At 42.9% G+C, this 13,573-nt stretch overlaps 1 protein-coding gene and 1 long non-coding RNA gene across 9 annotated transcripts in view; one reads left to right on the top strand and one right to left on the bottom strand.

The window, feature by feature from the left end:
* The window catches only part of LOC143776501 (uncharacterized), a 54,948-nt gene extending 42,183 nt beyond the window's left edge, over positions 1-12,765 (bottom strand). For 3 of the 5 annotated variants that reach the window (XR_013215845.1, XR_013215847.1, XR_013215846.1), the window contains exons 1-5: positions 12,628-12,765; positions 11,033-11,532; positions 10,893-10,933; positions 9,626-9,656; positions 8,348-8,412 (exon numbers count right to left, since the gene is read on the bottom strand). This is a non-coding gene — a long non-coding RNA (uncharacterized LOC143776501). Of the gene's footprint in view, positions 1-8,347; positions 8,413-9,256; positions 9,657-10,892; positions 10,934-11,032; positions 11,533-12,627 lie in introns of those variants that run through there. The other 2 variants (XR_013215848.1, XR_013215844.1) reach the window with 2 other exon arrangements.
* Positions 1-13,573, top strand: part of NSD1 (nuclear receptor binding SET domain protein 1) — a 159,238-nt gene that overhangs the window by 75,115 nt on the left and 70,550 nt on the right. For all 4 annotated transcript variants that reach the window (XM_077265941.1, XM_077265940.1, XM_077265943.1 and 1 more), the window contains exons 7-10: positions 732-945; positions 3,432-3,550; positions 9,193-9,250; positions 10,610-10,716. In XM_077265941.1, the coding sequence (XP_077122056.1) occupies positions 732-945; positions 3,432-3,550; positions 9,193-9,250; positions 10,610-10,716 (498 nt within the window). The remainder of the gene's footprint in view (positions 1-731; positions 946-3,431; positions 3,551-9,192; positions 9,251-10,609; positions 10,717-13,573) is intronic.

The raw sequence follows: 13,573 nt of genomic DNA, 5'->3' as shown, positions 1-13,573 counted from the left end.
TTTTTTTTTAACTTATGTGAGCATCGCATAAGACTCCGCCGCTAAGTTCCCACGATGAGTACTTGGTACGTTTTTGATGTTGCTTATTTTCTCTGTACAAAAATAAACGCAACATGTAGTTCTAGCATAGTGGATGGGATTTATGTAAATTTCATGCCCACTTTGGAGCGCTGCTTGCATTGAATACCCTGCACACAGACACTGTAGGAGCCAAGAACACTGTGTCGGCGTGCTATCACACAGTAGTGGGGACACTATGCTGGTGATTGATAGGGTGAGCGCCCGCTTTGACACACTGCTATTGATTCCGGCAGTGTCAGTGTGATTTCATTGGTGCCACTCTGTTTAAATGCAGCCTTATGTCATTGACAGTGACATTAAAATTATTGGCAATTAGAGCTTAGATCTGGCTAAGTCAAGTCATAAATGCCGGCATCTAAAGTGTGTGGAGGGAGTTAAGTTTCTAAGGAGTTAAAGACTGATACAAAATGCGGAAATATGGATATGCTGCTTTATGAAGGAAGCCCCAAATATCAATGAGCCATTCACAAATTTCATTCACATTTATGCAATGTATGAACTCTATTTCCAAGACGAACCGTACTACAATGTTAATGCCACCATACCAGTTTTGTGTACAAAGCATATAATTTAAAAGATGACATGCTGGCTTAAGATGTGTGTATTAATTACGTCTTTTTTGTTCTATTTTTGCCTTTTGTAATTCTTAGAGTGAACTCCGAGAGAGAGGCCGCATAGGTCGCTCAGGTAATGAAACCAATGAACAGACCTTCCAGTCAACTTGTGAAACAGATGATCGCTCGGCTATGGAAACAAATTCTCCAAGCGTTTTCTGTGATGTTTCCTTCATTAAAACGGAGAATACCAGTATATTTCCTTCAGATGTCTCTGAGCAAGCTGCTGGCGGGGCAGTGTCAAAGCAAGGTGAGAGCATGTATGCAGCACTTGTGATGCGATGCTACCTCTATTCTTGGAAGTAATACCATAACCAGCCCTGCAGTATATAGTGTGTGTGTATATGTATGTCATATATAGAACCTGTCACCAAATGTTCCCAATGTAAAATACAGCCACCACCTTTAAGACCTTTTTTCACTGTATCCTAGTATGTCCCCAATCCTCTCTGCATAGCGCAAAAAATACTTATCCCCCTCATACCGTCCGGTCCGATGAGCATGGCTGGTGTTGCTTCGGCGCCTTCTCTTTCGTCACAAATCGTTCCTTGGTTCATGTGGATGATGGTTCCTATTTCAACCACAGTGTCCCCCAATTATGCTCCTTTGCTGGTGTATTCCGCTCTGTACTGCTGAGGTCAGAGCAAAGTACTGTAATGTGCATGTGCCAGGAGAGGCCAAAGAGCGCCCATGACCCATAGGTAAAGCCAGAGCATTACAGTACTTTGCTATGCCTTCAGCATGGCAGAGCAAATTACACCTGCCCAAGAGTGCGATTGGGAGACGCTATGGATGACGTAAGACTCCTCATCATCCACATGAAGCAAACAGGAGGTCGGCAATTGTGACGAGAGGAGGCGCCGAAGTAAAACCAACGATGTACACCAGATAATAGGGTTTTTTTGTGCTTTGTAGAGGGGATTTGGGACTTGCATACAGCTTAATCTCCCTGTGGCCACTTTTTTAGTCACATGGGCAGTACATCAGGCGACTGTAACCGCCACATTGACAGCCACAAGCTGTCCATATGCAAGGTGAATGATCTCGGCATGGTCACAAGTGACCGGTGACTAACCGCTCTCTAAACCAACCCTATCACTGCAAGTGCTGCAGGAATGGATACAGTTTTCTCCCTGTAGTAAGGCAGGAGTTTAACATGATTTTCCTGCAGATTAACCCTTTTTCTGCTGAGAACTAGCATTTCTAGACACAACAGGTTCTCCTTAACCCCATAACGACCGCCGATACACCTTTTAACGGCGGCAGTTAAGGGTACTTATTCGCTTTGAAACGGCGCTGAGAAATAAGGGTATAGCACTCCCCCAGCGCTCTGGTTTTTACTGACCCCAGCGTTGTGATGGCCGTCATTAACAGAATAACGACAACCGCAAAAAAAAAAAAAAAAAAAAAATTCAGATTTCCCATTAAATTTCTCTCTCTGGTGTGATCGCAGATCAGGGGAGAGAGAAACAAAAAACCCCACCACCACCGGTTGTCCCTGCATTCCTCCGTGAAGTCCCTCTGCCAGCGGCGCCTTCTTCCGGGAAGAAAATGGCGGGCTCATGCGCAGTGTTCCTGCTGAGATCCGCAGGCCGGCACCAGGCAACGATTGGAAATTTTTCCTATTGGTTCATTTTGATCACTATTATAGACCCTATCACAGTGATCAAAATAAAAAAATAGTAACCTCCTTGGATAGCTAAAAATAATAAAAAAAAATTTTTAAAAAAACTTCCATTTTTCAGTCGGGGTTGGGATTAGGGTTAGTGGTGTGTTGGGGTTAGGGATGGAGTTAGAATTGGTGGGGGATCGATCCACTGTTTAGGTACATCAGGGAGTCTCCAAACGCAACATGGCGCCACCATTGATTCCAGCCAATTTTGTGTTCAAAAAGTCAAACTGTGCTTCCTCCCTTCTGTGCCCTGCCATGCGCCCAAACAGTGGCTTTCCCCCACATACAGGGTATCGGCGTACTCGGGAGAAATTGCAGTAAATTTTTTGTGAAAAAAGTAAAATGTTCATTTTTTCCTTCCACATTGCTTTAGTTCTCGTGAAGCACCTGAAGGGTTAATAAACTTCTTGAATGTGGTTTTGCGCACCTTGAGGGGTGCAGTTTTTAGAATGGTGTCACTTTTGGGTATTATCTGTTATTTTGACACCCCACACTCACTTCAAATGTGAGGTGGGTCCCCCCAAAAAAAAGTTTTGTAAATTTTGTTGGAAAAATGAGAAGTCGCTGGTCAACTTTTAACCCTTATAACATCCTAACAAAATAGTTTCCAAAATTGTGCTGATGTAAAGTTGACGTGGGAAATGTTAGTTTATTAACTATTTCGTGTGACACCTCTCTCTGATTTAAGGGTACAAAAATTGAAAGTTGCAAAATTTTCAAAATTGTTGCCAAATTTCTGTTAGTTTTCATAAACGCAAGTCATATCAAAGAAATGTTACCACTAACATGAAGTACAATGTGTCACGAAAAAAGAATTTCAGATTAAGCGGGATACGTTGAAGCGTTCTAGAGCTATAACTTGATAAAGTGACAGTGGTCAGAATAGTAAAAATTGGCCTGTTATTAAGTACAAAATTGTCTGTCACAAAGGGGTTAAATTTAAAAACTGTGAAATCTTCCAGTTTTCACCCTAATCACTGAGCCTTTTAAGGTGTTGCCACACCATTCATTTTACAAATATAGGTGATACATTCAATTTAAGTATTTTTCTTTTAAAACTAAAGCACAGTGTGGAAGCCGACGCAAAAGCAAGCTTATTCCCCGAGTGTGTGAATTTGATGACTTGGATGAACAGCTTGGTCTTAAAGAGGAAGAGGAGGATGATGGTTACACGCATTCTAAGGTAGTCTGCTCCACTACAATTTTCTTCTTTTTTTTTTTTACATAAGGAAAGTTATAGTTGATGTGATTAGTTACAATAGCCTCTTACAACATTGGATGTATGGTCCAGCCAATGTGGGCTCAAACATTTTTAAGCCATCTTCTGCATCTTAACATCTGTTCTTGGCAATTAACACTTTCACAACATATGACTTACACGTTTATCATATATGTCGTGTCCCTGTCTTTGGTGTGGGCTCGCACGCTGAGCCTGCTTCTTTTCCAGCATATGATGGCGGATTTAGTTATGTGGACCAGAGCTGTTCATCTGTTACATCCTGCTGTAAGTCTCTGACAGTGGTACTTAACACGCCCCAGCAGGGGAACTCGATGTACCATGCTCCCATCGGTACATCTTTGACTTGATCTCCGGGCACCAATGGGTTGTCATGGTAGCTGGGGGTCTGCTGATGACCCCTGTGCCTGTTATTACAATTCACCTGTGAGTATAACCTGTAGCTGGCGTTCATAGATCATAACTTTCACTATACATTGCACTAGTAATCGGATGATCGCAGCTTCAAGTCCCATAAGGGAACTATTAAATAAAGTAAAAAGTGAGTATGATTTTAAAAATGAAGAAAAAAAAGTTCAAATCACCCACCTTTTGCCCTATTAAAAATATTTATTTTTTTTAAATACTCAATTGGTATCGGTTTTAAAAATACAAACAAAAAAAGTCAGATCAATCAAAATAGTTATCTGATCTGTTAATGGTGTAACGAAAAAATTAAACTCCACGATTGTTTTATTTTTTTTTTTTTCGCCGACTCAACAAATGCAATAAGAGGTCATTAATGCATCGTATCTACCCCCAAATGGTGTCCGTACAAACATCAGCTCAGGGCGCCAAAAATAAGCTCTCATAAAGCCTGTATCGCAAAAAATGAAAATGTAAAAAGAAAAATCAAAATATGTTTATTTTTTACAAATTTCCTCAAAAAATGTTTTGTCACTTAACCTCTTCCCGACCTGTGACACAGCTTATGCGTCATGAAAGTCGGTGCCAATCCAACCTGTGACGCATATGCTGTCACAGAATGATCGGATCCCTGCAAGTCGGGTGAAAGGGTTAACTAATTTCACCCGACCTACAGGGACAGGGAGTGGTACTCCAGCCCGGGGGGGTGGCTTCTCCCCCTTCCCCGTGGCTACGATTGCTCTGATTGGCTGTTGAAAGTGAAACAGCCAATCAGAGCAATTTGTAATATTTCACCTATGAAACGTGAAATATTACAATCCAGCCATGGCCGATGCTGCAATATCATCGGCCATGTCTGGAAACACTGATCTGCCCCTGCCACCGATCTCCTCCCCAGTCCTCCGTCCTGTCCTGTAATGTGCTCCGCTCCCCTGCGTCCTCCTGTCCGCTCCCCCCGTGCTCCGATCCCACTCTCCCATACTTACTGAGCTCCGGTGTCCGTTCGTCTTCTCCGTGGGCGCCACCATCTTCCAAAATGGGGGGGCATGCACAGTGCTCCCACCGAATCGGCCGGCAGATTCATTCCAAGTACATTTTGATCACTGTGATAGGTTTTATCACAGTGATCAAAATAAAAAAAATAGTAAATAAACCCCCCCCCTTTATCACCCCAAAGGTAGGGACAATAATAAAATAAAGAAAATATATTTACTTTTATTTTTCGGCTAGGGTTAGGTTTAGAATTAGGGTTAGAACTAGGGTTAGGGTTAGAACTAGGGTTAGAACTAGGGTTAGGGTTAGAATTAGGGTTAGAAATAAGGTTAGGGTTAGAACTAGGGTTAGGGTTAGAATTAGGGTTAGAACTAGGGATAGGGTTAGAACTAGGGTTAGAATTAGGGTTAGAGTTAGAATTAAGGTTAGAGTTGGAATTGGTTAGAAATAGGGTTAGGGTTAGAACTAGGGTTAGGGTTAGAATTAGGGTTAGGGTTAGAATTAGGGTTAGAACTTGGGTTAGGGTTAGAATTAGGGTTAGATTTAGGGTTAGGGTTAGATTTAGGGTTAGAATTAGGCTATGTGCACACGGTGCGGATTTGGCTGCGTGGTCATATAACCCTAATTCCAACCCTAACCCTAAGGCTATTTGCCCACGTTGCGGATTCGTGAGATTTTTCTGCACTATTTTTGAAAAATCCGCAGGTAAAAGGCATCGCGTTTTACATGCGGATTTCCAGTGTTTTTTGTGCGGATGTCGCCTGCAGATTCCTATTGAGGAACAGATGTAAAATGCTGCGGAATCCGCACACAGAATTGACATGCTGCGGAAAATGCAATGCAGCATTTCCGTGCGGTATTTTCCGCACAATGGGCAAAGCGGATTTGGTTTTCCATAGGTTTACATGGTACTGTAAACCTGATGGAAAACTGCTATGAATCTGCAGCGGCCAATCCGCTGCAGATCCGCACCCAAATCCGCACCGTGTGCACATAGCCTAATTCTAACCCTAGTTCTAACCCTAATTATAACCCTAACCCTAATTCCAACTCTAACCTTAATTACAACCCTAATTCCAACCCTAAGGCTAAGATTAGGCTTGTGGTTAGGGTTATGGTTAGGGTTGTGGTTAGGGTTGGGATTAGGGTTAGGGGTGTGTTGGGGTTAGGGTTGTCGTTAGGGTTGTGATTAAGGTTAGAGTTGGGATTAAGGTTAGGGGTGTTTTGGGGTTAGTGCTGGAGTTAGAATTGAGGGGTTTCCACTGTTTAGGCGCATCAGGGGTCTCAAAACGCAACATGGCGCCACCATTGATTCCAGCCAATCTTGCGTTCAAAAAGTCAAATGGTGCTCCCTCCCTTCTGAGCCCCGACGTGCGCCCAAACAGTGGTTTACTCAAACATATGGGGTATCAGCGTACTCAGGAAAAACTGCACAAAAGCTTTGGGGGTCTAATTTCTCCTGTTACCCTTGGGAAAATAAGAAAATGGGGGCTAAAAAATTATTTTTGTGGGAAAAAATTATTTTTTATTTTCACGGCTCTGCGTTATAAACTTCTGTGAAGCACTTGGGGGTTTAAAGTGGTCACCGCACATCTAGATTAGTTCCTTGGTAGGTCTAGTTTCCAAAATGGGGTCACTTGTGGGGGAGCTCCAATGTTTAGGCATACAGGGGCTCTCCAAACGCGACATGGTGTCCGCTAACGATTGGCGCTAATTTTTCATTCAAAAAGTCAAATGGTGCTCCTTCTCTTCCGAGCCCTGCAGTGTGCCCAAACAGTGGTTTACCCCCACATGTGAGGTATCTGTGTACTCAGGAGAAATTGCCCAATAAGTTTTAGGATCCATGTTATCCTGTTGCTCATGTGAAAATGAAAAAATTGAGGCTAAAATAAATTTTTTGTGAAAAGTACTTTTTCATTTTTACGGATCAATTTGTGAAGCACCTGGGGGTTTAAAGTGCTCACTATGCATCTAGATAAGTTCCTTGGGGGGTCTAGTTTCCAAAATGGGGTCACTTGTTGGGGAGCTCCAATGTTTAGGCATACAGGGGCTCTCCAAACGCGACATGGTGTCCGCTAAAAATTGGAGCCAATTTTTCATTGAAAAAGTCAAATGGCGCTCCTTCCCTTCCGAGCTATGTCGTGCGCCCAAACAGTGGTTCCCCCCCAAATATGGGGGTATCAGCGTACTCAGGACAAATTGTACAATAACTTTTGGGGTCCAGTTTCTCCTTTTACCCTTGGGGAAATAAAAAAATTGTTGCTAAAAGATCATTTTTGTGACTAAAAAGTTAAATGTTCGTTTTTTCCTTCCATGTTGCTTCTGCTGCTGTGAAGCACCTGAAGGGTTAATAAACTTCTTGAATGTGGTTTTGAGCACCTTGAGGGGTGCAGTTTTTAGAATGGTGTCACTTTTGGGTATTTTCAGCCATATAGACCCCTCAAACTGACTTCAAATGTGAGGTGGTCCCTAAAAAAAAATGGTTTTGTAAATTTCGTTGTAAAAATGAGAAATCGCTGGTCAAATTTTAACCCTTATAACTTCCTAGCAAAAAAAATTGTTTCCAAAATTGTGCTAATGTAAAGTAGACATGTGGGTAACGTTATTTATTAAGTATTTTGTGTCACACAACTCTCTGGTTTAACAGAATAAAAATTCAAAATTGGAAAATTGCAAAATTTTCTAAATTTTAGCCAAATTTCCAGTTTTTTTCACAAATGCAAAAATTATCGACCTAAATTTACCACTAACATGAAGCCCAATATGTAAAAAAAAAAACAGTCTCAGAACCGCTAGGATCCGTTGAAGCGTTCCTGAGTTATTACCTCATAAAGGGACACTGGTCAGAATTGCAAAAAACGGCCAGGTCATTAAGGTCAAAATAGGCTGGGTCATGAAGGGGTTAGAGAGGGATCATCCTTATTCTCATTTGCACATGGAAACATGAGAAACAATGGAATGAAACTGAAAGGGAAAGATACAGATTAGATATTAGAAAAACCTTTTTGACTGTGAAGGGTGATCAATGAGTGGAACAGGCTGCCACGAGAGGTAGTGAGTTCTCCTTCAATAGTTGTCTTCAAACACACGCTGGACAGATACCTGTCTGAGATGGTTTAGTGAATCCTGCATTGAATAGGGGGTTGAACACAATGACCCTGGAGGTCCCTTCCAACTCTAACATTCTGTCATTCTAAATGACAAAAACTATAAATGTTTGCTATCTGCAAACTCGTACTAACCTGAGGAATCATGCTGCCCAGTTAGTTTTATTGTATAGTGAACATTCTATATAAAATTTACAAAAAATTGTTGAATTGCTCTTTACTTGCAGTTTTAACTCACTTGGAATTCTCGTTTCTCAGTACGTTATGTGGTAGAATGAATGATGTTCAAAAGTACAACTCATCCTGCAAAAAAAAAAACAAGCGCTCATGTGTTGGAAAAATAAAAAAGTTATGGATCTTGGGAAGAAGGGGAGTGGAAAAAAAAAAGGAATATCCATGTCATGAAGGGGTTAATCTGTTAAATACCACTGTCAGTTTGTGTCAGAAGTGTTTACAGCGTGCCACCCGTGGGGTACACCATTCTAACCATCCCACCTCACCTGGAGATGTGCCAATGTTTTTCAATTACAGCTGGGGAGTGGAGGGGTCTACGGAAGACTAGAGATGAACAAATTTAATCGGGTCTCTGCCTACTCGGCAAGCTATAGCACTCTCCAAATAAGCTGCAGAGGGAACGCGGCTTCCTGGATCGCACCGGCCAATCAGCAGTTCGGCTCCGCAGCTGCATGTGTCGCGGACGTTTCACTGTAACAACACACAGGCCCTCAATGTATGTGTTGTGACTGTCACACAGCCGCGACACGTGCAGCTGCGGAGCTGAATAGCTGATCGGCTCCATGAATCCGGGTTCCCTCTGCAGCTTATTCGGTAAGCTCTATAGCTTGCCGAGTAAGCAGGGACCCGATCAAATTCGCTCATCTCTACGGAAGACCACCGTGCCTGTCATCACAGTTGCTCCTATGAAATCTAGCAACATCCAAGATAAAGACATAAACAGCAGCACGGTCTCTTGCGATGCATACTACAGGCCATTGTCCAGTCGTAGATTCAAGTTCCCTGAGAGACTGATACTGAAATTAAAAAATGCTTTTCTATTACTTTTTTATTTTTGTCTGCTTTTAGTCTTCAGCATCAGTCCCCCGGAAGAAAACCTCCCTGAAACGTATTAGGTACCGAGCAGGTATGATTTTGTGAGCTAAGCAAGTGTTTTCCATTTTCATCATTTTTATTGTTATACAAAAAGGTTTAGGGCCAGACGGAAATATTACATCTTTTCTGTGATAATCTTAAAATGTGTCGTATGTAAATGAACTGCTTGTGACCTGAGTAAGAGCACATCAGCGGTTGACAGTACCAGCTCTATATGTCAGTTGCGCACATCTTAACTTCTAAATGTGTAGAACAAAACTGGGAAACAAAGGATTTCATAACCTGATGAGGAGTAATGCTAAAATGAAAGCAGGGCATGGCAGGGAGATAGTTATTCTTCATCCCTATAGCCATTAACGTTTCTATATTTCCACATGTGCTAGTGCACGGTGATGCTCATCCGTACCATATCTGTCAAGAGTTTCAGTCTTTTTTTTCTGCAAAAGAAAAAAAAAAAAGGAACAAAACAGTGTGAATTTAACCTTCTATTTTTCATACTACAGTAAATATCCCCAGTGGCGGACACAGACTGGAGAGAGAGTCCCTGTGCAAGACCATTATATGGGCCCTTTACAGTACAATAGATCAGCATAATGCACGATTCCCATTGCATTAGAGGTAGAAACAATTGTGGTGTTCTACCATGATTGATGTGAATGACACAACATGCGCCATCCACTGCAAATCTCATGCCTGCCCGGTTGAAGTACAGGCCTGCTTTAATGCGCACGTGTCAGCTGTGGCAGAGCAAAGTGCTTAGGTGCTAGATTTACAGCACTGTGGATGATGTTGGAGGCGCCATCTACATCACTCACACAATTGAGGACCACGCCAATTAGACTACAGTTTTGAAGAACTCTAAATGTATTTTTTTTAATATTGCAGGGGAAGTTTGTATACAGATTTCTGGACTGTGGTACAAGAGTACTTAAAATGGTGGCTTTAGCTTAAATTTGGAAAATCTTCTGGAAGGTCCCTTTTTAAAAGGGTATTTGGATTTAGACAGTTTTTTAGAAATATAAAAAGTTTTTACATTTTCTCACTATATTTACTACACAAGTCCTTACAAGTGTGCACTCGTGACGTGACTAGTGACTTAGCTGACTAGAGCACGGGCCGGGAGAATGTATAACGCACACATACCCTCTGGTCTCGGGTCTTCGCTGGGGGGAATTTATAAGTCTGCAGTCACACAGCAATTGCAGTCTTATCTATTTGGACCAACAACTCCTTTTAAATGTGTGAGGATTATTAACCTGTGGGTTATGTGAGCCTTTGTCTTTGCTATGGATGCTGGGTTCTTCAGCATGGAAATAAAAGTCAATATATAGTTGTTCCAAATTTTATGTATATAAAATATGATACTGAACGTACACACTTCGTTTTTCAGCATCCAGCAGGCTATCTGAAAATCGGAAAAGACGAAAACGGCTAAGACTTGCTGGTAAATTTAGAAAGGGAAATGGCCTGATGCCTCGGGATTCTTCACACTCTGAGGTGAGCTATGGTTAAAATGGGTTGCTTTTTAATGTCAATTGTGTGTCCAACCCTTAAGGATGTAACCTAGTTTATTTCTCAAAGGGGTGATCCGAAATGAACATTACATTAGATATTTGGGATTAAAATTAATGATATAATGGCTATTCTAATATACTATATACAGTGCTGCTCACCATTATTGGCTCCCCTTCATTTTTTTCAGACTGTACAATATCTTCAGAAATAAATGGAAATGTACCATAGTTATATCCTCAAGATTTTTTGATTAGTGGTCCAAAGTAATACAACAATAAAACATTGTTTATCAACTTACATGTTGCAATTTCCTAGAAGAAACAGAGTAGACAGCATGTGCAGCAGTAAAGACTCCCCTAATTAATACTTGGTTGCACACCCTTCGGCATTGATGACAGCCTCCAAACATTTCTTGTAGCCATCAATAAGCTTCTTGCACTTATCAGCTGGTATTTTCTCCCACTCTTCCTTTGCAGTTTGTTCTTCAATGTTTGCAGGGTTCTTTTTCCCAATGGCAGATTGCAGCTCACCTCAAAGATTTTCCATGGCATTGACTATCATGACTCATTGATAGAAATTTTAAAAAAGTGCTTTTTTTTTTCTTTTTCAACCATTCCGGTTGTTTTGGGTTATTGTCTTCCACTGGGTAGGATATTTCGCTCTAAAATCTCTTGCTAACTCTCTGATTTCATGATTCCTGTGATACGGCCAAGGCCTCCAGTACCAGATGCAGTAAAGCAACCCCCGAGCATTATGTATCCTCCACCATGCTTTAACTGTTGATAGGGTGTTCTTTTCCTTATAGATAGAGATAAGTGAATATTTCAATATTTGGATTAGATTACAATTGCCATATTTGCCACGTTCGCCGACTGACTGGACAATTTTTCATTATTTTGCTCTTTTTTTTCCTCCCCTTTTTTATTTTATTTTTTTTTACAGCAAGATAGTGATATAAGTACCGTATATATTCGAGTTTAAGCCAACCCGAGTATAAGAAGAGGCACCTAATTTTGCCTCGGAAAACTGGGTAAGCTTATTGACTCGAGTTTATACTCGAGTATGCATTGTCCCCTCATCCCTGTCCTGCTCTGTGTGGCTCCCCCCGTTTTGTCCTCGTATGCATGGCCAGGTCCCCCCGTTCTCGTATGCATGGCTGGGCTGCCCCCGTCCTTGTTTGCATGGCTGGGCTCCCCCCGTCCTTGTATGAATGGCTGGGCTCCCCCCGTCCTTGTATGAGTGGCTGGGCTCCCCCCGTCCTTGTATGCATGGCTGGGCTCCCCCCGTCCTTGTATGCATGGCTGGGCTCCCCCCGTCCTTGTATGCATGGCTGGGCTCCCCCCGTCCTTGTATGCATGGCTGGGCTCCCCCCCGTCCTTGTATGCATGGCTGGGCTCCCCCCCGTCCTTGTATGCATGGCTGGGCTCCCCCCGTCCTTGTATGCATGGCTGGGCTTCCCCCGTCCTTGTATGCATGGCTGGGCTCCCCCCGTCCTTGTATGCATGGCTGGGCTCCCCCCGTCCTTGTATGCATGGCTTGGCTCCCCCCGTCCTTGTATGCATGGCTGGGCTCCCCCCCGTCCTTGTATGCATGGCTGGGCTCCCCCCGTCCTTGTATGCATGGCTGGGCTCCCCCCCGTCCTTGTATGCATGGCTGGGCTTCCCCCGTCCTTGTATGCATGGCTGGGCTTCCCCCGTCCTTGTATGCATGGCTGGGCTCCCCCCGTCCTTGTATGCATGGCTGGGCTCCCCCCGTCCTTGTATGCATGGCTGGGCTCCCCCCGTCCTTGTATGCATGGCTGGGCTCCCCCCGTCCTTGTATGCATGGCTGGGCTCCCCCCGTCCTTGTATGCATGGCTGGGCTCCCCCAGTCCTCCCCTATCATCATACTCACCCTCCTCGCGCAGTTGCTGCATGTCACTGCATCTCTGTTGTCCCGGCAGCTCTCCTCTCCTGTGCTGAGGTCACATGGTACCTCTCATTAAGGTAATGAATATGTGCACCACGCCTATGGGAGTGGAGACGCGTGCATGTTCATTACCTTAATGAGCTGTACCACGTGACCTCAGCACAGGAGAGGAGAGCTGCCAACGCTAGGACAATGGAGATGACAGGGACGTTCAGCGACGGAGCGAGGAGGGTGAGTATGATGTCACAGCCGCTGGCTCCTGCCGCTGCTCCCCTCCTTCTCCCCCGCTGGCTTTCTGGACAATGACTCATGTATAAGCCGAGGGGGGGGGGGGCAAAAAATGTGCTGAAAATCTCGGCTTATACACGAGTGTATACGGTACTTTCTTTTTGTGAGTTGGGTTGTACTTTTGAATGACACCATATAATTTATCATGAGATGTACTGAAAAATGGGAGAAAAAAAACTCCAGGTGCAGCGAAAACATTTTTTGGGGGGTGTTTTTACAGCAGTCATTATAAGGTAAAATGACTTTGGAAGATAATTCTGCAGGTTAGTAGTATTACAGCGATGCCAACACTTTTTAAGTGGTGAAGAAAAATTAAATTTTTTAAAAACATTTTCAATTTTCAGTTAGTTAGGCTTTGGGGGGACTTGATTTTTTGTGCCCTGAACTGACTTTTTTTTTATACCGTTTTCGGTTACATAGTGTTTTGATCACTTACTGCATTTTTTGCCAGCGGTGTTGCGGCAGCCAGTAAACTGCAATTCTGACATTTTAATTTTCTCATTACAGTGTTTACAAATTCTTTAATTCATATTTTGATCAGACTTTCATGGACTTGTTGAAGATACTACATGTTTATATATTTTACTAGATGGTGGCCCGATTCTAACGCATCAGGTATTCTAGAATATGTGTGTATGTATAT

Source organism: Ranitomeya variabilis, chromosome 5 (genome assembly GCF_051348905.1).
Source record: "Ranitomeya variabilis isolate aRanVar5 chromosome 5, aRanVar5.hap1, whole genome shotgun sequence".
NCBI lineage: Eukaryota > Metazoa > Chordata > Amphibia > Anura > Dendrobatidae > Ranitomeya > Ranitomeya variabilis.
Note: the sequence above shows the minus strand (reverse complement) of the source record. Positions and strands in the feature narration are given on the sequence as shown.